General features: G+C 52.7%; 5 protein-coding genes across 5 annotated transcripts; 3 read left to right on the top strand and 2 right to left on the bottom strand.

The window, feature by feature from the left end:
* Window positions 1–1,643: 1,643 nt before the first annotated feature.
* Window positions 1,644–3,410, top strand: J4E83_003262 (uncharacterized protein; the record flags this gene model as incomplete). Its single annotated transcript, XM_049330199.1, has 1 exon — window positions 1,644–3,410. The coding sequence occupies one exon, from the start codon at window positions 1,644–1,646 to the stop codon at window positions 3,408–3,410; it is 1,767 nt and encodes a 588-aa protein (XP_049190695.1).
* A 427-nt stretch (window positions 3,411–3,837) lies between these two features.
* J4E83_003261 (uncharacterized protein) lies at window positions 3,838–6,144 on the bottom strand (the record flags this gene model as incomplete). Its single annotated transcript, XM_049330198.1, has 3 exons — window positions 3,838–4,870; window positions 4,927–5,520; window positions 5,567–6,144. The coding sequence occupies 3 exons, from the start codon at window positions 6,142–6,144 to the stop codon at window positions 3,838–3,840; spliced, it is 2,205 nt and encodes a 734-aa protein (XP_049190694.1).
* A 6,831-nt stretch (window positions 6,145–12,975) lies between these two features.
* Window positions 12,976–15,135, top strand: J4E83_003260 (uncharacterized protein; the record flags this gene model as incomplete). The annotated part of the gene is made up of 1 exon (XM_049330197.1): window positions 12,976–15,135. The coding sequence occupies one exon, from the start codon at window positions 12,976–12,978 to the stop codon at window positions 15,133–15,135; it is 2,160 nt and encodes a 719-aa protein (XP_049190693.1).
* A 1,510-nt stretch (window positions 15,136–16,645) lies between these two features.
* On the bottom strand, window positions 16,646–17,659 carry J4E83_003259 (uncharacterized protein; the record flags this gene model as incomplete). The annotated part of the gene is made up of 1 exon (XM_049330196.1): window positions 16,646–17,659. One exon carries the CDS (start codon window positions 17,657–17,659, stop codon window positions 16,646–16,648), a length of 1,014 nt encoding a protein of 337 aa, XP_049190692.1.
* A 958-nt stretch (window positions 17,660–18,617) lies between these two features.
* On the top strand, window positions 18,618–20,453 carry J4E83_003258 (uncharacterized protein; the record flags this gene model as incomplete). The annotated part of the gene is made up of 7 exons (XM_049330195.1): window positions 18,618–18,793; window positions 18,936–18,949; window positions 19,024–19,401; window positions 19,455–19,601; window positions 19,654–20,094; window positions 20,157–20,278; window positions 20,331–20,453. 7 exons carry the CDS (start codon window positions 18,618–18,620, stop codon window positions 20,451–20,453), a joined length of 1,401 nt encoding a protein of 466 aa, XP_049190691.1.
* Window positions 20,454–20,994: the final 541 nt, after the last annotated feature.

Genomic DNA, 20,994 nt, shown 5'->3' with positions numbered 1-20,994 from the left:
ACCCAGCTCAGGTACATCGCCTGTACGTGCACGCGGCATGACTTTCCCACGCGCCTCTCCCAGAGTGACCAAGTCCAACTCGCAGAAGACGTTAGATACCAACCCGCACACGCCCGAGAGTAGCAGCGCAGACAGTTTTTCACAAAGCGACAGCGATAGAGATAGAGACACAGATAGTGTACTCTCCTTCACCCCCAGCATGGGCGGAAAGAACCTGGCCAACTGGTTTTCCGGACTGTTGGGAAGATAGTAGAATAGCGTGTGTACATAGAGAGCAGCAATGGGCAAAGTTCTATACGTCGTGTTCCCTTCCAGGGAGGGATGTATGGTATCTGTACTATGTAATTATTGGTGGTAGCATCGGTAATGGCGTTAGTGTTGGTAAGAGGTTATGCATAGCGATCAAGGCGTTTGGGCACATTGGTATGAGATATGTTGGTATTGTGGGATGATGGCGAGATGTTGATACGCGGTGAAGTGGGATAATGCAATGGATCATGTATCATCTCAATTGTATCCGCTTTTCCACACATCCTGAGTGCTGTCTCATACCCTGGAGCCTGCATTGACGCTGGGTCTTTCTGTTTGCTTCGTTGATAGTGTCTGCTGCAGACTCGTTCGACATTTTCCTTATTAAGATCATTTTGTGTCACGTCGTCATATCGCTGCCACATTAACTATTCGCTCGTATCAAACACATCCCGGCTGACGAGGCAGCCTTGATACGGCAAAGAGCTTCAATGCATTAGAGAACTCGGTTACCCCTACTGATAATCATGGATAGCATGGGCGTAAGTCGTGTGTTCAAAAGTGAAAGAACGTGACGCTTGCAAAGTACTACGAATGCCCCAGAAGTGAAACCATGTCTTAGGAAGCCATCGCAGCACGACGCCGAATTGAGCTAGACACTACGCGATTGCTTCAAAGGACCTCTTTCTCATCCCTTCTATATTTAATGGGCGGATTCAGTCATCGTGTATCTCATGTGTATTCTAGGAGTCGTAAGTAGCTCGTTGTTAATAAGTTATTGCGGTACTATAGGAGAGAGAATAGGACTAGAATTTAAGATTTTCGCACACCACACTGTGTAAGTCAAAGGAGAGAGTATTAGTATAAGTCACTGAATGTGAAGAGAGGTCGGCGTACTCGACTCTGGTTTAGAGTACCAAAGACCGCGATCACTGAAACTCCTACACATTACACTCTTGACCTTTCTCGGTCGTCAGAACATACTTTGAGTACCACTATTACCACTATTACCATATTATCCCTTTTTTCATTTACCGAGAGCTTTAACGAGCTGTGCTATAATTGCAACGTATCTCAAACCCCGCGATTACTATTGGCGGCGGTTATCGCACGATCTTGCCGTTTGGCTGTGATTGGGCGGCGATTGACATGGAAACCTGGAAAGAACGGTGGTCCTGCATAGCAGTGCCTTCATAACGTTGACTCAAGTACCTTTTTCGCCTGGATGCACTTGCTCGTAACACTCAAATTTAAAGTCTGCCCTGACTTCGAGCATTAACCTCGCACCATCAACAACTCGAAAAGCTCGTTTTTGCGACCACAACGAACAGTCAACTCTAACGACACTACGATCTTAACATACAAACACTCCATCCAACTTCACCATCGTCACTATGAAGAAAGCATCCCGCCGCTCCGCAAGAAAGAGTCAACAGCACGAGTCGGCGGAATCTAAGCAAGATGCAGGCGCTCCAGCGACTCTTACATCGACTACCACGAACACTCCCCAGAAAACCCCGAGTCGTCAGAGTACGGCAAAGACTCAGATCAAGACCTCGCCTGAAATGTCACTCGACGAGCCCGTCGTGGGCTACCCATCAAACGATATGGAGATAAGCCATCGCGACAAACAACGCATTGTCGACGAAATTCACAATGTGAAGGACATCGACGCACGCTGGCACGAGAAATGGGACAATCCCCTTCCGCTCAAGCGAACACCTAATATGACCAATGAAAAATGGCATAGAACGATCACGGACAATTACAACACATGGTACAAAGAATCCCTGGAGGCTCTCGAAGCAAAGAAGAAGCTCTACCCCGAACTCATCCGAGCGTGGGGTCAATACACAGAGGAAGGTCTCATGCAGAAGACGAAAGGCGATGACATGATATACAATGCCGAACAGCGACTCGCCAATGCCGTTCGAGACATCATACTCTTGAAAACCCGTAAACATAGGCTCATGGGAGACCTCCTCGATACAACTCTGAGACTCGAAAAAATGGAGATGGCATATTTGGATCTTCTGATGCAGCGCCAGCTTGAGCCTGAGGGTGCCCTCGATTGGTTCAAGATCAAGGATAGGGACAGCGCATCACAGAGTGCGTTCAGGGAAAGTCTTAGCAAGCGTTATGAGAGCGAATGTCAGATCTCCACAGCGCTCTGGTGTCCGATAACCAGGCGCTACCAAACATCCGACGACATGAGGGCCGCCCATCTGGTCCCACACAACACCTATGAAGGAAATTGCGCCTATATATTTGGCCCACCAACATCGAAAGACGGCCATCTCAATGACATATCGAATGGGCTTCTTATGCACAAAGATCTCGAAAAGGCAATGGACAAAGCTGCGATCCTCATCGTCCCAGCTTGTGAGGGAGACATTGACCCGGAAACCGGCGAAGTCGTGGACTTCAAGGAAGACAAGGAGCCATACAAGGTTCGAGTTCTGAGCTTAGCAGGCTTACGCATACTGCACCCAGAATCAGTCGGCCACTGCAAGCTATCAGATCTCGACGGGAGGATTCTGGAATTCAAGAATGAGCTTCGCCCAAAGAAGCAATATTTGTGGTTTGTCGCGATTACGACCATCGCACGTCGACGTCGAGCGAAGTGCCCAAGCTGGCCATCGGATTTGAAGGTGCTGGGCGAAGCTATGTGGGCTTGTCCAGGTGCATGGATCCGCAAATCGATCATGCATACCATAATGAGGTCAATTGGCTTTGTCGACAACCCCGAAGCCTATCTGAAATTAGGTCCCACGATGACTGGCTCCAGAGAAGAAGGCCTTTACGACAGTGAAATTGTCGACCGTTTGTCTATCGACTTGGTCATGAAGAAAGGATCACCTTCAACAACCTCGGTAGACACATCGGGAACTTGGTCGCAATTGGCACTTGAGAACAAAGCGACAGCTCAAGACGAAGCAACATCTGAAGACGAAGCAACATCTGAAGACGAAGCGATACCTGAAGACGAAGCGATACCTGAAGATGAAGCGACACCTGAAGATGAAGCGACACCTGAAGTAGGATTACGTGGAGGCCAGGGCTCTTCACTAAGCGATACCACACGAGCTGGCATGCTACCCGATTCTTTTTGGGAATCAAGCCTACGCGCTGTGAGCAGGTTCACGAACCTTGTGGACTGATCCTCGGACTCCGATTCATGGACCAACGGTGAAAGCTGACGAAGAAGCGTAAAGCGATGGAGTTAGCGGACAGTCGGCAAGGAAAAAAGAGCAAATCAGGGCGCTGAAGGGAGGGAATGTCGTGGAGGGTTATCACTGATGGGTTGCAGATCTGAGAACACGAGACGACGTACAGGTTGTAAGTGATGCGGGTTGCTAACGGTACTTGGGTGGCCAGCGCTCCGAAAACACATCTAGTAGCTAGTAGACACTTGCTCTGGTAGTCTTGTAGATTTACTATGACTACGTGTGAGTACTGTTTCGCCTCAATCAAGGAGAAAGATGAACACCCTGGCGCCTACATTGCCGCTGACTCTGCATATCTGGCTATTTATGCTGTCCTGTAGTCCTCTCGCTGCCTCATCATCTTTTCGCTCGTATCGCATCTTCATCGCCGACCTCCTCTTCCCTTCTTCTTCTTTCCCCTTCCACCATCATCAGCAGCCTTCCGTTTCTTCGCCTCCTTCGCCTCTTCCATCGCCCTCTTCTTCTCAATCATTTCATCCGTCTTCTCCTCGCCGAGCACATCGCGAAAGCTTTCGAAATCAAGGTCAACAAAGTCCATCAGCATCCTCTGCGCCAGCCGATCCACAACATGGTCCAGGGTTAGGTGTTTGAGGAGCGGGATCAGCAGCTTCAACTCCTCCATCGTGACACCGCGGTCTCCCTCATTGGTGCCGCGAACTGGCGCTATGTTTTTGCGGAATGGGAAAGAATCGCGGATCATTTCGCCGACGGGTATGTCTGGTCTAGAGACTACCAGTTTCGCTCGCTCGACGGCGGGTTCGAGGACGGTGGTGCAGAATTGTGGAAGGAAGGTTTCTGAAGCCCACTCCTCCGAGTCTTTGACTTGGATGAGCAATTGGACTAGCCAGGGGACATCGTTTAAGAATCCGCCCAGGTGTGGGAGAAGGAGGGGTAAGACTTCCTCTCCAAACGTCTGTGATATTAGAACGAAGTCTCCAACCTCATCGTCGTGAACCTTCCCTTTCCGAACCTCTGGCTTTTTCGTTGGCGCACCCAGCTTCTTGAGACAGTACTCGCGGATCGCAGGCTCAGCCACCGACAGGTGATGCTGTAGTATCTTTCGCATGGATCTCAAATGATACCAACTGACATTCTCGAGAGTTGAGGCGCTCGAACCAAGGACAATGTTGCAGTAACGTTGGATATCGGCGTCTGGGACCTTGCCGTTGAGCTTGGCCACATCTTTGAGAAAGGCCTCGATGACGTCGATACCAGCGCACTTGGCCATGGAGCAAAGTGTATCGTGAATGAATGCGTCTTCGAGCTCGCGGCCGTTTTCAAGCAGTGGTAGGCAATCTCTGAGGCTGATAAATCTACTACCAGGTACTGTCTCGCGGATGATGGAGGCTCGCCAGGTGGCCATGGCGGCTGGTATGATTGACTGAGCACTCTTACTAGAAGAAATGTCAGTACTTCAACTGCCGCGCTGAATGAGCCCGTCATCACTTACTCTTCTGCGTCGCGAGCTCGGTCGTATGCTGCCTGGACGCTATCACACATCTCCATCTTCTTTTTGATACCATTCTGGGACTTTACGAGCCCATCTGCCTTCTTCAGATGCTCGGCATCTTTTGTCTTGTACACCAAGCGACCTATCGCACCGATAGCCAGATCGGCGCGTACTTGGCGTTGGAAAGAGGCACTGAGCTGTTCCATAGCCTTCTGCCACAGATCCGCGGAGCCAAGCTCGATGCACACAGCGGTCAGCTGATCCAACACCTCCCCGGGTATCAGGGGAAACCTGGCGCACATGAAGACTTGTCGCTCTTTGCGGTAATGGCCTGGATCGTGGTATTCGAGCAAAAGCTTGCAGAGCCTCTGTAGTTCCGGAAGACTAGCCGGGCCTGCGTCGGGTGCTCGCACTTTCTCCGTAGCTTCATTGAGCAACTTGACGATTGGCTCTGCTTTCGCATATTCGAATCCAGGGACCATGAAGAGAGCAGCTTCAATTCCCTTACCTTCGGGGCTGAGCGCGAAACGGTTGCGAATAACGAAGGCGTGGAATTTGTGTGGAGGAATGATTACGAGCGCAGTCTTGATATGTCTTTCATCGAGTTAGCTCCAGACGCGTACAGAAGATCCGAACTTACTGGTGGAATAGTGAAGCCTCACTCGCACCTTCCATCTCGTCGCCACCGTCCTCAATCTCAATCTTAGCAGTCTCATGTGTGAAGGCCTCCTTCTGGGTAACTTCAGTATCTCGCACGGGTAGTCGTAATTCACGCGGCTTTCCTTTCAAATCGACGACTTGCATCAGCTTTAGCTGGTCGACGGTGATGGTACAGGTGTCATCTTTCGGATCGATCTTAGGACGGCTTTTCTCCCACCTCCGATAATGGCGGTTTTCCACGTAGAGATTGCAGCCGAGCAATTTCTTCACGGACGCGAATAGTAGTGTGAATTTGAGCTCTTTGCAGACCTTTTTTAGCGTATCATAGTCGGAAGCATCTTGGTTTTTGAGGGCTGTAGGCAGCTCTGGGAGCTCGTACATGTTTTGAAGGACGTGAACGAGCAGGTGAGGAGAGCGAGTTTCGTCGTCATCGCTTTTCCAGCTTTTGAGCGCTGCAGTTAGGGCTTCTTCCTTCTCAGACTGAGCGTCAAGCGAAAGAGCGACAATGATTGCATCGTGCAATGCGCGATCCGGGATGGTTGTTTCTGGCGCCGACATGATGAAAGGATGATAGAGTAACCCGACTTATTCAATGTCCGACCAAGTTGGTACGCCAGATGTAAAGGCGCACGAAACTGTCGAAATTGCGTGTGCGTTCTCGTGAAGGAAGACTCGATAGTCATACACTAGAATGTTTGCTCCTTTGCGTAGCATCTAGCCCGATTCAGCAATTAGAGGGAAGAGATTAGGGGAAGAGAGAAAAAAGTACATGCGATGACGCCTCAAACATGGTTTCACTCCAAGGAATTCGTGTTACTCCGTATATGTCATGTTCCTTCAATTTTGTGCACACAACTTACGTCCTCCATGGTATGTGATCATCTACAAGTACCAGCAGCGGCCGTCGACTTCTCAGATGCAGCTCTCGGGCTTTGCAATTGGTAGGTAGATGTTGAAGCTCTCTGCAATATCGAATGAGGCGACCGTTCTTGCGACTCTGCGGCGCTCAGTCGTGGCTGCCTCAATTTTAATCCCACTGCGTTCCCTACCTAGGTAGGTACTTGCTACCCATCACCGTTCTTGCGAAGCCTACATCCATCTGCTCTTACATTCACCTTCTACGACGTGATTTATCAGTATGCGCATCGTCGTGATTGTTCGTTCGGCAGGCTGTGGTATTGTACCGTTCCCAGAGTACCTAGGTCTGCTCCGCTCTTCGCGGGTTACACAAACCAGACTCCTCCGCTCATAACGGCAGACCGACAATACCGAAGCTTCAAGATTGTGTTGCAAATCCAGCGCGCGTGTAAGAGATATTAGTGGCAATATACGACCATTGCTGCGTGTGGCTATCCAAGGTGGTGTCGCTGCCGCCCGCCCGCAAATCTGTGTAGGTACGCGATCGCGGTGTACCACGTCCTCAGCTAGTACCGCCGTACTCTTCCATCTCCTTCATATGTCGATTGCTATGAACACGTTCTTTTTATGATGAAAACCCTACCCAGGTAGCTACAACAGATTCCAGACCGTGGATGGATCTACCACGCTACTTGTTATCACATGCTAACTTCCAATCCAGCGCGTATCTCTACGGCTCGCTATAGCTGACGCAAAACTCGAAAGCAACAACTTCGTCACGATGGCGGCTCACAGAAACCTCGACAAAGACGTTGGCTCTTCGTACTGTGTTCGCCAACCTTACCTAGGTATGCAGGCCATATACGTGGGCCTCCCGAAGAACCTGGGAATGTCGCCCATATGAATTCGAGAAGACCTCCTACGTAGCAGCAGCGACATGGTGAGTAAGGACGCGCTCGCTCTACCGACGGAATCAAAGTATGCTGTCGCTACCTAGGTACGAAATGCGCTGCCCGCCACGCCGCATTCCAAGGTTAGTCGGTTCCAGCCAAATCGCCCCCTCACAACTACCTATGCAAGGACTCGCCTGGATCTATCGGCCTGTAGCAACACAATTATGCATATCTTATGCAACTCGACCTGCGACTCGTGTTCATTGCACAACGGAAGGTCGGCTCATCACAGCCCTCGGACATCGAATCGCAGCCGTCGTTCTTCTGCCTGTCCCCCCACCTCGAGCTATCCACCGTCACCGCCCTCGCGTCCCACATTTACTAGCCCACCTTTGCGTCTTTCTGCGCCTTTCCACGTCACCATCTCCCAGGCAACGCCCTTAGGACGCTAGAGTACTAGCGCCGTTCAGACTTTTCGCCCAGGTATATAAACCCACCCTCCTCCGTCCCTCCTTCTGCTCCTTAGCTCTCTTTGCCTTTTGGCTTAGATCAAGTGTAGTATCTGTTCTTTTCAGTTTAATCTCTGAGTACGTTCCTCTCGCCATCTTCTACGCTCGAAGGACGCGTCGCTAACATCACCGCAGAACGTTCCTACGGGAACTTCAAGATTATTCTTATTTTTGAAACCAGCCGGAGGATCCCTGGGCTTGCTCATATCCTCTGGCACAGTGTCGCCTCTATCGCACTATCTGAGGCTGACGCGAATTACCTTTTTCATTGAGACGACTGGCTTGCTCCAGTTGCTTGAGGAAGAAGACGGAATCGCTTGTTGAATCTTCCTTGTCGTAATGATGCTGAGCTGTTGGGCTTGCTGGGGATTTTGCTATTATTTGCGCGCCGAAAGTGGGGTAATGCTGCTCAAAGATCTCGGCTACTTAGGTACCTAACACGAACAAGCCCGCTCATTCAAAGTCGTACGAGACAACGCATGTCGCGTGTATGTACTCATCATTACTCTCGCGGTTCATAGGCTTACAAGAAGTAAGACGATGTATTCTTCTATACAGAGTATTCGTTGCAGCTTGCCAAACGTGAGCTTCTGTGCAGTCGCCTTACGAAAGCCCCATGCTTGAGAACGACAAATCCACGTCTATACACCGTATCTTGGTTCATTGATGTGTTGCTGTTGGAAACCCTCAGATGTCCGTTACTTTCAGAACACCCAGATGTGTTTCGGTGTCGATAAGTGAGCTTTGTACTCCCAGTGCATGTATCCAGACATGCCTAGGTACCCATCATCACGTGCACATACTGAGGTCGTTGCTGGATAGATATAGACGTTTGCGGTTCCCATTTTAGCTTTCTGATATCCCAATGACAAACATTCCTACGCTTCGGCAGTGACACGGAGCGATCGCATTGAGGCCGGAAGATATATTACTGCTGACGCCAAGTATCTAGGACTTGCCATATCAGACGAGCATCGTGGTACATGTCAACCCTAAGGTATACTGTCCCACATCAATGCGGAGTGTATCTGCTGAAGGCGCGAATGCGGCGAGCTTTGCCATTTACCCCGTGAACCAGGATTGACAAATGCTACACCAGCATCAGCATGCAACAAGTCTCATCGACGACCTAGGAAGCTTTCCACTCTCTGATGTATTCTTTACTGTGAATTGAGGCTACGACGTCAAGATGCAACCATACGCTATGATATCAGCAAGTACATGCCGACGATAGAATCGAAGTATAAAGTCGGGGTCGATTGAAACGAATATCCACCACCCTCATCACTTCAACTCCTCGCCAAAGCAAACAAAGTCTCCAGGCATGCATTCCGTCGCCATCATCGCAGCAGCCTTCGGGCTCTTCGCCTCTCAGGCAGCAGCTACCATCGCCCTTGGGAACAACGATAGTCACAACCGTAAGTCGACGACCTCCTTCACGTTGAACTGAAATCTGACAACAGGTCAGTGATGTGGATCTACGGCGACAACTCATGCAGTGGGGTGGTCAACCCCAACTGCGGCTCCCCTGTGAAGCTGAGGAACGGTTTCAGCTGTAAGCATTGCCTCTACTTCCCATAAGCCCCAAATCACAGACGCATCCTTGTGCTAATTGCTTTCCGTACGCAGATGTGGTCAGAGGTTGCGGAACTGATACACGCTGGATCGAGAACGCTGATGGCGGTTTTAATGCTCAGTGCTCTCGCGTTAGCCCTCCTTTCGCCACTGACTGCGGCGTTCAGCTTACGTGGAAGTGTTGAGCGACGGCTAGATGGTTGGCTGAAGGTCGTAGTGGTCGACGGGTACTTAGAGTTATGCTTGACACTGTCCTTACCTTCGTTATATGTTGAAGTGTGCTTGGATTCTGGTGTTGGAGTAGATGATGTTACGGTCGTTTATGGATAGAGTGTTTTTTTTTGCAAATTGGAAAGCGCTGCGCAGCCTTTGATCTAGTTTGCATCTGCGGTGACGTGCTATTACTTATGTGGTAGGACATGGTGTGCTCGGCTTTCGTGTGATATCCGCTTGTCCATCCCCAGAAGCATCTCTAAGACACGTATGATAGTAAGATGACTGAAGCTGCCAGAGGGAATGGCGGAGGAATGTGCCGAGTACATGGCAAGACTACCGTTCACGGCTTGAGAAACATGTATATCAATCTTCAACCGCAAAGTAAGCAGACGGTCTCGAGTTGTCCGCAATGTATGGGATAGATCACGTAGAGGGCATGCAATACCTCTGAAAGGTACCGATAGAGGAGACAGATACATCGATCGTCATATAACATCTTGATGGACGTAGCGATCGAATGAAACAGCATCTCTGAGAATGTAGGATGTATAGTTTATTGGGGTTCTCCCTCGCAGGAGGTGTAGTGCATCAGCGGGAACCAGGATTAAGATCTCTCGCATCTATACTTCTGCCTAAGGTAATTAACTTTATTTGCAGAATGGGTAGCTGAAGCGACGGAGTAGCGCCCATGGGTATCGATCTACCGTGAACTCTCGCGGTCAGCACTAATAGTCCACCCGTTCCCCAAGTGCATACTTCCGATGCAGCACGTCATAATGTATGGCATGCTCATGGATATGCCTGACGAATCAATCAGTTCTTGATGACTCCGGGATCGCGATGTAGAGTTCGGCTTTAAACGCATTCTAGAACTTTACTCTTCAAGTGTACACTCTAGATTAGCCATTGAGCCGGTGGCAGACCCAAAGACCATTTACAAGAAGCAGTAGAAGTCGTAGTATCGTGGAGACGTCCACCCCTCATATCTACTACACCTTGGCATTTCAATGCCTTGAAGCACCTGAGGCACGAAAAGAAGGACTGGCGTCGGTGTTGTGGCTAACGAGCCGCGTGCGTCGGATTTACCTAGGTAGCCGTTGGGATAGCCTGGCAGGGCTGACGTTTCGTTTCAAGCCAGCGATTGTTTCGAATGACGGCACGATCCGCTAACGCAGATTGATGGAGGTTGGACGTGTAAGAAGTTTGATAAGAAGGAAAAGCTTGGTACTGGCCGTTGATGCGGGTGACAAAATCGTGATTCGAGTAGATGGGCGTGATGTGATGTGACGGTGGGGAAGAAGAAATGGCAGAGGATGCATGTTTCATGTGACGTCGCGGGACGAGAAACAAGTGGCGTTTATTCAGATATCGATTGCGAAAGCCACAGAGAGATGCGGATGGAGTAGTGTCGACTGCTCTGGAGACGGCGCGCAGTGGGGAGCGCTTTCCGTAGATGCTGCGAGGCGGGAAGGTGCCAGACTGCCATCGTCACTTCCTTCTTTGGGATTCGTGTTTAGCGCCTCATCGCTCTTGCACATTTGATGGTCGGTCATAATTCTCTTCGCTCAATGTTTGAAGAGCTTCATGTGCACTTTCAACAGTATTGCTTCATCTACCTCGCACGCCGCGGCACAACACAAGCACCAGCGACATTGCGGACGGGCGGGAGCCACACGCAAAATGGAAACAAACACCAGGAACGTGACGAAAACAGTTGAGCTATCGACCTCATTTCCGAGTGATCAGTCAACGTTCGCTGAGAGTCGAGAACATGCTCATGTCGCTCGTTACGAGAAGACAAGCTTTTGCAGGGACTAGGCGCGGAGCCTCATCAATCTTACGACCCGGCTGCCAGTTCCACGTCTCTCCAGCATCGTGCATATCGCGTGCATCGGCACTGGGATTGCGGCACTGAGGGCCAGTGTGGATGCGTTTGAGGCTTTCAGGCAGTTGAGGACTTGCGACAGGATGAGACGGTCAAAGTAGTCGCGAAAGCTGGATGGGAACGGGGTTGTGGCTGTGTGTTATGCGGAAATGCACTGACAGCGGTGGCATGTCTCAAATGCACATGGTAGGGTGTGGCCTTGCTGGGCGCCTGAAGCAGAGAGAGCAAGGACGCAGGACGTGTGGCACTGTGGCTTCGTTCGGCGGACCGTTGCAGGCGACGCGACATCAGAAGGGATCGCGATGCCGACTAGAAGCCACGGAAGCTCCAGTGCTTCACCATGGGATAGTCGAAAGCGACGACGACTCAGGTGCGCCGGCGATGAAGTCACTTTGGGGCCCTTTGTGCAGACATGGGAGGCGGCAGGCGCAGGTCGCGCTCGCGCGTCGCACCATGGCCCACGCTTGCACAAAGACGGCCAGCACTCCATCGACTGCTCCACCGCTGCCTTATCCACGCCTATCGACAAGCGTCCCCGCAAACACGAAAGCGCCCTCAACACGAGCTGATGGCGACGGTGGCACTGTGTCTCTCCTGTCGCACCGTGTGCTGGCAGTGGAGACTGGACCAAATCTCACGCATGCCTGCGCGAGTCCATTTTTGTCTCGCCCGGCTGCGTCTTTGCGCTGAATCTCGGCACGGTTGTGTGCCTTCACCGACAGCGCGCATCTGCCATGTACCCGCTCCTGTCGATGCTTCTAGCAGGGAGGATCTGCGCCATGGTCGCTTTCTATTTTGGCCAAGCGCCTTGAAACGCAATCTATGGGGGTTGTCGGCACGCAAAGAGACGGACTGACGAGACCATCGAGGGCCATCCCAGCGCACACATCCAGCGCGACGGGGGGCGAGCAGGCAGAAGATCGTGACCTCTTTCCCAGCGGCTTCACCGCGCTGCGAGTCGACGGCAGCGAAGAGTCTCGCCTCTCAGCGACGAGAGCTCGCGACCGGCGCATTTCCCAGCGGCTGCCATGCCTCGAGCTTCCGCGTTGGCCCTCCTGAGTGGCTAGGCTCATGCATCCCCCTGAAGTTGTTCCTGGCTAAGAACGCCGCTGACTGGCCCCTGCCGCCGGTTGTTCCTGAACGAAATTAACACCCGCCAGGGGCCGACCATCTTAGGCGCATCTGTGCTGCCGTTAGCAGCCACCCAGGTGCTTAGGCCCCATCCTGCAACTGTCAGCCAGAGAGTTCATATACCGCCCTCCCTCGCTGTGTTTTTTCTCCTCACCCAAGGCAACTTTTCCTTACCACACTCGCTATCAACTGTCTTCGGACATCACATTCTTTGAACATCCAGTCACTCTTTCCTGGATTATCAACGTTTACGCCTGGACCTTTTGAATTCCCGTCAAATACCCTTTCAGTTTTAAGAGCCAGGATTTTTTGAACTTTCATCATGATGAAGCTTACCGTTGCCTTCTTGGCTGCTCTCGCCGCCGCCGATGCCGCTGAGGCTCGCAGCCACCGCCAGGCTCGCCGCCAATACGGTGCCACCGACTCCTACGGTGGTGGAAACAGCTACGAGAGTGGCAACAGCTACGGAAGTGGCAACAACGGCTACGGCAGCGGATACGGCGCCCAGCCCCCGGCTGTCGCCAGCTCTTCCGCCGCCGTCAGCTCTGCTGTTGTCAGCTCTGCCACTCCTGTAGAGACCCCCGAGGCCTCTACCGTCGCAACCCCCGTCTCCTCTTCGGTTGCTACCCCGGTCGTCTCCTCGTCCGCTGAGGTCCCATACATCCAGTCCTCTTCCCCGGCTTTCGAGACCTCCAGCACCCCTGCCGATGCTACCTACACTCCCAGCGTCCCCGCTGGCGGTGTCTCCAGCAGCACCCCCGAGGCTGCTACCAGCAGCATGGCCAGCTACCCCGTTGGCGGCGGCTACGGAGCTCCCTCTTCCGCCGTCCCTGAGGCTGCCACCTCCAGCTCTGCTGCCATCCCCACCATGAGCTCTGCTGCTTCCTCCTCCGCCTACGGCACCGGCTACTCTGCCGTTGTCCCCTCCGGTGGTGTCTCTTCCTCCGTTCCCGTTGCTGCCTCTTCATCGGTCCCTGCTGGCGCTAGCTCCAGCTCTGTCCCCGGTGTCAGCATGAGCTCCGCTATCCCCTCCGGCTCCTACCCCGTCGGTGGTGGATACGGTGGCAAGCCCTCCTCTGCTTCCTCTGAGGTCCCCGAGGCTGCCACCACCAGCTCCGTCGTTCCCGGCGTCAGCATGAGCTCTGCCATCCCCTCCGGCTCTTACCCAGTCGGCGGCGGCTACGGAGGTGTCCCCTCCTCGGTCGTTCCTGAGGCTGCCACCAGCACCATGTCCGGAACTGGTCTCTACCCCACTGGCACTGGTATGGTCCCTACCGGCACTGGCATGGTTCCCAGCGGTGTCTCCTCCACCCCCATCAGCGACATGGTGACCTCCACCATCTACAGCACCCAGATCTTCACCAAGACTGCTTGCCCCCCTACCGTCACTGACTGCCCGGCCCACTCCACCGCGCTCGTCACCAGCGTCGTTGCCGTCGGCACCACCGTCTGCCCTGAGTCTGACCTCCCCAAGCCCACCGGCAGCTCGGCCATGACCAGCTCCTACCCCGTCTCTGAGGTCGTCCAGACCTACACCGAGACCCTCGTCTACACCGTCGGTGTTGGCTCGACTGCTCACCCAGTCACCACTGAGGTCACCTCCACCTCTACCTCCACCCAGTACTCCACTGTCGTCGTCACTGTCGGCAAGCCCACTCCTACTGGTGAGGTTCCCTCTGAGGCTACCGGCCCTGCTGGCGGCGAGGGCTCCTACCCCACTGGCCCCGCCGGTGAGGAGGATGTCACTTCCACCATCAAGTCTACCTCCACCTCCACCAAGTACATCACCGTCAAGCCCACTCCCACTGGTGAGGGCGATGTCCCCGCTGACTCTGAGTCCAACCCCTCCGGCCCCGCTGGTGGTAACGGTGCCTACCCCACTGGCCCTGCTGGTGGTGAGGCCAAGCCCTCCACTCCTGCTGGAAGCGAGGGTGGTGAGGACTGCGCTGCTCCCGTCACTGTCACCGTAACTGCCAAGGAGACCGTCACCGTTACCAAGGGTGGTGACTACCCTGCTGCTACCCCCAACGCTCCTGAGCCAACTCCCGAGGTTCCCTCTGAGCAGACTGCCTCCTCCAGCATGCCCGCCGTCCCCACTGCCATGTACCCCGTCCCCGGTAACGGCACCAACCCCTACCCTGCCGGCCCCACTGGCTTCAAGACCTCCACCAAGCCCGCCATGCCCACTGGCACCGGTGCCGTTCCCACCTCGGTCCTCCCCAGCTTCTCTTTCGTCTCTGAGGTAGCCACCCCCACCGGCGAGAGTGCTATCCCCTCCTCCAGCGTCCCCGCCTCTGCTGAGACCAGCTCCGCTGCCTACCCCGTCGGTGGCGGCTACGGCGGTGCCTCCAGCTCTGCTGCCGTCTCCACCCAGACTCCTGAGGCTTCCACCGTTGCCTCTTCCTCCGCTGCCCCCACCCCTACCCCCGACAACAGCTACGGCTCTGGCAGCGGTTACGGCTCCGGCTACGGCACCTACTAAGCGCTAAAGTGCATTTCTTGTATATGAGCTTCGCGTTTTCTTAGTGTCCTTTGTTGGTAGGATCGCTTGATCCGCATTCTCGCATGTCTTGTCTGTCTACTGTATCAAGTTCCCTCGGGCAGGGGCAAAGCGTTGGGTGGTTTCCTTTGTGATGGATTGTTCACGTAAAAGCCGGGACTAGACAGTTGATATCATGTACATTCGACAATATATTGACTGTCTTTTTCCACATCACTCTTCGGATTCCCCATGCTCGTCGGACTCTGGTATGTGGGCGCAGTCAGACTGCAATGTTTGATGAACCTCGATTTGTTCCTAGACTTTTCCTTTGTTGCGGTTGTCAAATGACCTGGCGTTATCTAGTTTTCTTGAATTTACTCTTTGCAACTGAATCTTGCCTCCAATCTCAATTGTGATGTTTCTTCCATAAGTTAGAGCGCCAGCGTTTCCCTTGCCGCTCTCCTCGAACTCTGTCGCAAGTCGGGGCCAGATCCCCAGTGACACAAAACCTAATCTGCAGAGCTGATCACTGTACCTGCATACCGCCCCAACCCCATCCCTGTACATGATCGCGCCACCGCTTGCACGTTCTCGCATGATCGGCCACAAGTGTAACGTCTAATAAAGCAAACACAGCCACTCGCAGCCGCAGTGCCCACTTTCGCGGGTCTGGTGCAGCACGTCTCCATCCAGCCATTCGCATTCAGCCCCGGTTCTCCCTTTTCGAGCCGCTCCAACTTACTTACCGTGCCGCAGGGTACATGACTGTACGCAACTTGCTCTCAGACGCCGAAAGCCTTTTCGCAATACTATGCAACATGCTGTTGGTGGAAGGAACGTGCGCTGCTGTTGTTGATCACTCGTGGCTCGAGCGACTACTGGTTGATGTGGATCTATACTACATCTGATATCAATAGACCGCATCTGGGATCGTTTCCTCGCAAGATTGGTACGCGTCATTATACGCTCGTATTGGGCATCGGACGGGATGGTAGCACACACTTGCTACTAAACATAAATGGAAATGACATAAATTCGCCGAGGACGTCCGTTCATGCTGATCGTGTTTACGGCAGAAGGAGGAAAAGGGTTGTGGGTCTGGAAACGAGGCGAAAGCGGATGCAGGTGACGATGTTCAGATCATGGTGATCGATTTTGCTTGGTTATGCAAGATGGGCCGGTGGTAGGTGGGTATGTTTGGGGGAGTTACGCGCGTGGACGTGGCGATCGTGATTTTGTGCTATTCTTGAGGGTTTAATTTCCGATGCGCGCCGAGGTGGGTGGATTTGGAGATGCGGAAAACGAACACGCATGATGTTGAGTAAACGAAGGAAAGCGAGTCAATGTTTGAGTCAAACGAGCTATTGTTGTAGAGAACGATTAATTGTTGTAGAGATACAACGGATGGAAAAAATCTTCTACGGTTCCGTGCGCCTGTCGCTCCTGGGTATCAATGTCCTGAACGCCAAATATACACCTCCTACACAGTCATGCCTCAACAACCATGGGCCTAGTAGTCGTCCTCGTAATCGTAGCCACCCCTCCTCCGTCCACCATGGCCTAAATGCCGTCGCACCCAGTACTGATGATACGTGGAATAATCACGCTCACCACTGAGACCGAGTTGCCCTGCAACATTGACATAGCCGTCCTCATTCCTTTCCAAGTTCTCTGTATCGACTTCACCCAGCTTACCCTCGAAGCCTGTGTCTGCCTCCCACTTGGCACGACAGTATGGACAAGTCGCTTTGCCCTTTGAGACCGCGATCCAATTCGCCATACAAGCCTTGTGCACGTTGTTTCCACAGCTGGCTTTGCAGTATACGATGGGTTCGTTCTCGCCGAGTTCGTCGTAGCAGATGGGGCATTCGCCCTCGATGGGCTTGCGGTTGCCGTCTTGGCCCTCTTGTTCACTGCCGTCCTTTCCATCTGTCTCTACGCCGGGAATGGGAGGCGCGTTCTTGATGACTTCGCGTAGCTCGGAGCGGACGAGGGCTAGTTGGTATGCGACGTCTTCACGTGCCTTCAGCACGCGCAACATGACGTATATGATGTGCTTGCATTGATTGCCCTTCTTCGCGTGTGGACAGTCACAGCTCGGGACGAGACCAACTGAGACGGTGTAGACATTGCCTGTGGAGCCTGCGACAATGACCTTCTCCTCTGGTACATCATCGCTTCCGCAACGTTCGCGCGAAAGGACTGTAAGGCGCTGCGTGAACGCTCTTTCCTTGATCGCGAGGTAGCTTTGTGGTGCCTGCTTGCGGAACACCCTCGCACGCTTCTCTTCGGCAGGCGCATCGGCGTCGCGCTTGCCTCTCTTCTTAGCAGGAGTCTTCTGGGTCTTCTTGGGCGAATCTCCCGTCAAGTCGATTACCTCGGGTGCGCTCTTCGTCTTTTTGGCTTTCCGTGGTGTGGACTGGTATTCGAGGTGCGCATCGTCATCGTTATCGTCGTCGGCGTACGTGGTAGTCTTTCGCTTGCGGGTCGCTCGCGTCGGCGCATGGCTCAGGTCGGAGTTCATGGCGTGTTTGTGATGTAATTGGCGTCGCAAGGCGAACGACAGGATATCGGTTTGGAAGTCTGGTGCGATTGGCTTGCGTGCGGGGGAAGATGAGGAGTGTGGAGTGGCGGCAGCCCGGCTCGCGCTTGCCTCACGCGTCCACGTGATGACGTAGCTAACATCTATTCCATCCATTGGACACTCTTCTTCCCCACCTCAACTACTGCCATTAGGCCAATATATCTTGCAGTGTTCTTATCGCATCAATAACGACTCAGATCTCTACCTATACACTACGCGACACGCAGCACTTCTGACATCAAGTCTCGAACTGGAAACCGCACAGTTGCTGTCGTTGCTCTTTCATCCCAGTCTTCTCTTTCCATGTCTTACGTTTTGAGACTGTCTATATCCGCATACAGTGTACAAATTGATAGCGACGCGTGCCCGAAACTTGGGTATCACGGGCTCGCTACCATAGCTCAAGCCTGCAATCAGTGCCTCCGCATTCCGCTGCAATACAGGTGTAATCATTACATTATGATATGGCACTGACCTGGTACTATGTCTTATCTCGAGACACGCGTTCGAATCCATTCATTCGAAATGTTCCGCTATCCGTTACTCTCCCTGCATGTCCCTATCCTACAAGCTTCCGTGGTACACCCAAACATCTCACCCACAATTTCGTCCATGCTTTGCAATGGCAGACGCTCGTTTGGCCCACATCATTTCACGGTCTTCAAATTGAGCGAACCGCGCCCGTCATTACATGGCCATTAACGAGCTCATAACTGCGCTCACGCTTGCAGCATTCCAGACTGGTACCGTGTCGTGAAAACGCCAGCTGCTACGATTGACCGGCTCCTGTCATCCTTTTCTCATCCTAACCTTATTCCCCGTTCCTCGTATTCCACCGGCCCTCTTCACGACAATATCCGCGCGACGACTGCATAGACAGCTCAAGCGACACAAAGCCATGGCTAGGCACGCAGTAGAGAAGACCACACCGGAAGCGCCCTTAGATGAGCAACTGATTCAGCCTCAATTGAATCTGTCGGCGGACCTCGAAGGACAGGCTGCGCCAGCTGAAGAACAGGATGTTTTTGGTAACGAGGAAGGCGCTGAGATACAGTACAAGACGTGCAAGTGGTGGTAAGTACACAAACTATCTGATGCAGTGTGCAGTGTTACTGAACGAGATTTAACGATACTTCGGCGCTCCTCGGCGTATGGCATGCATCGTTCGCTGGGCGTGATATCCTTCTTTGAACTATCGCTGACTTTCAACTGCCAGGAATGTCGGCACTCGTAAGGCCCCCGTACCTCCACACCATCATCCCAATAACATATTCAAGTTATGCTGGCGGAGAATGTATCATTAGGCGTCCTCGCCCTTCCTCAAGCGCTTGCGATCCTCGGCCTCGTCCCCGGTCTCCTCTGCATATGCTTCCTAGGCATCATCGCTACATACACTGGATATTTGATCGGCGAGTTCAAGCTGGCTCATCCGTCTGTAGCGAACTACGCGGATTGCGGCATGCTTATGAGCGGGCCAGTGCTTCGCGAGGTGCTTGCTGTCGGACAACTACTAGTCTTGATCTTCATCATGGGGGCGCACATCTTGACCTTTGCGGTCGCGATGAATGCGATGACTGACCACGGCACTTGCACTATCGTCTTCACTGTCGTCGGACTGATCATTTCCTTCCTGCTAGGGTTGCCCAGAACGTTCAAGAACATCAGCTACTTTAGCTACTTTTGTAAGCCAAAGGATCCGACCGCTTCGTGTGAGTTCGCGACTGACATATTTCAGCTTGCGGTTCCATCATTGTGGCAGTTACGGTAACCATGATCGCGATTAGTATCCAGAAGCCAGACATGGGCAACATCGTTGCTGTGCGACCAGATGTACCACTCGTCAAGGGACTCGCACCCGTGATGAACATCGTCCTAGCTTACAGTATGTTGTTTCCTGTTCTCTGGTCATAAAGACGTCTGCTGATTTCATACAGCTGGACACGTCGCCTTCTTCTCGTTCCAATCCGAACTCGAAGACCCTCGCGACTTCCGCAAAGCCCTCATCTTCGAGCAGGGTATCGCAGTCACGTTTTATATGCTCATATCTGTCATAATATACTACTACGCCGGGCCTCTTGTAGCCTCACCCGCTCTTGGTTCCGCGTCCCCACTCGTCAGCAAGATCTGTTTTGGTATCGCGCTGCCTACAATCATCGTCGCAGGTGTAGTCAATGGCTCTGTAGCCACCAAATACATCTACTTTCGCGTATGGAAGGGGACAAACGTAGCATCTACCAACAGCTGGAAGAGCTTGGGAAGTTGGGGCGCGATATGTACAGGCGCGTGGCTGGTAAGCTGGATCTTGGCTGAAGCTGTGCCGAACTTTAATTTGTTGTTGGGATTGATAGGAGCTCTCTTTGGAAGCTGGTTTAGCTGTAAGTCACTACTAATACTACTCACTATGGATAATGATAGGTGCATTGGCTGACGCGTGTAGATGCGCTTCCTCCACTGATGTGGCTGTGGCACAATAAGAAGAACGGTAGGCTGTTCTCGTCGACTTCGCAAACGGCTTTTACCATTCTGAATATCTCTATTGTCATTCTAGGAATGCTCATTGTAAGTCTACTCCCCAAGACATTACAAGACGAGTGCTGACTCCGTGCTACAGTTTGGGCTTGGGATGTGGTCGTCTGGATGGGCGTTGAACCGCGGGTCTGGCGGCAAGGTATTCTCTTGCGAGAACAACTGGCACCCCGTGAGCTGGGTTTCAGGAGGTACCAAAGATGCATAGATGTAGCGCATGACTTGGAAGGGTGTTCTCGTGCTTGTTTAGGCTCGCTAATGGGCAGCATGGGATGAAGGATCAAGATGTAGCTTAATTAGACGGGCAATTCTGATGTAAAGACAAGGAAATTCAACGCATTCGATATCAAGTCGTAGGCGTTGTGCGAGACAGTGTTGCTGCAGCATAGTAGCATCGCAGAAGGGAAGCTATGACGCGCCGGGACCTGCACAACCGAGCGCTGCCCATCTCACGACTCCTCACTTCACGAGCCAATGACAAGCCTCCCCTACCCCAGTGCGCGTCCGAAATAAGCTGTTTCCCGAAGAAAAAGACGCAGGCTCAGGTAATCTGGCTAATATCGATGTGGACGGGAAATGCCAAGTGAGGAGGCTGGACGACCTGGCCTCGCTCGGGCTCACCACGATGCTTACGCTGCGACCGTTGACTAGACGACGCACATATTATAGTTCTTACTGAATCAGGCCGAGGATATCTTCCCGCGAACTGGTACGATTGTTCATATTGCGAGGGTTGTACCACTGTTCCG

This window comes from Alternaria metachromatica, assembly GCF_023757995.1.
Source record: "Alternaria metachromatica strain BMP 0045 chromosome Unknown scaffold_5, whole genome shotgun sequence".
Lineage (NCBI taxonomy): Eukaryota > Fungi > Ascomycota > Dothideomycetes > Pleosporales > Pleosporaceae > Alternaria > Alternaria metachromatica.
Note: the sequence above shows the minus strand (reverse complement) of the source record. Positions and strands in the feature narration are given on the sequence as shown.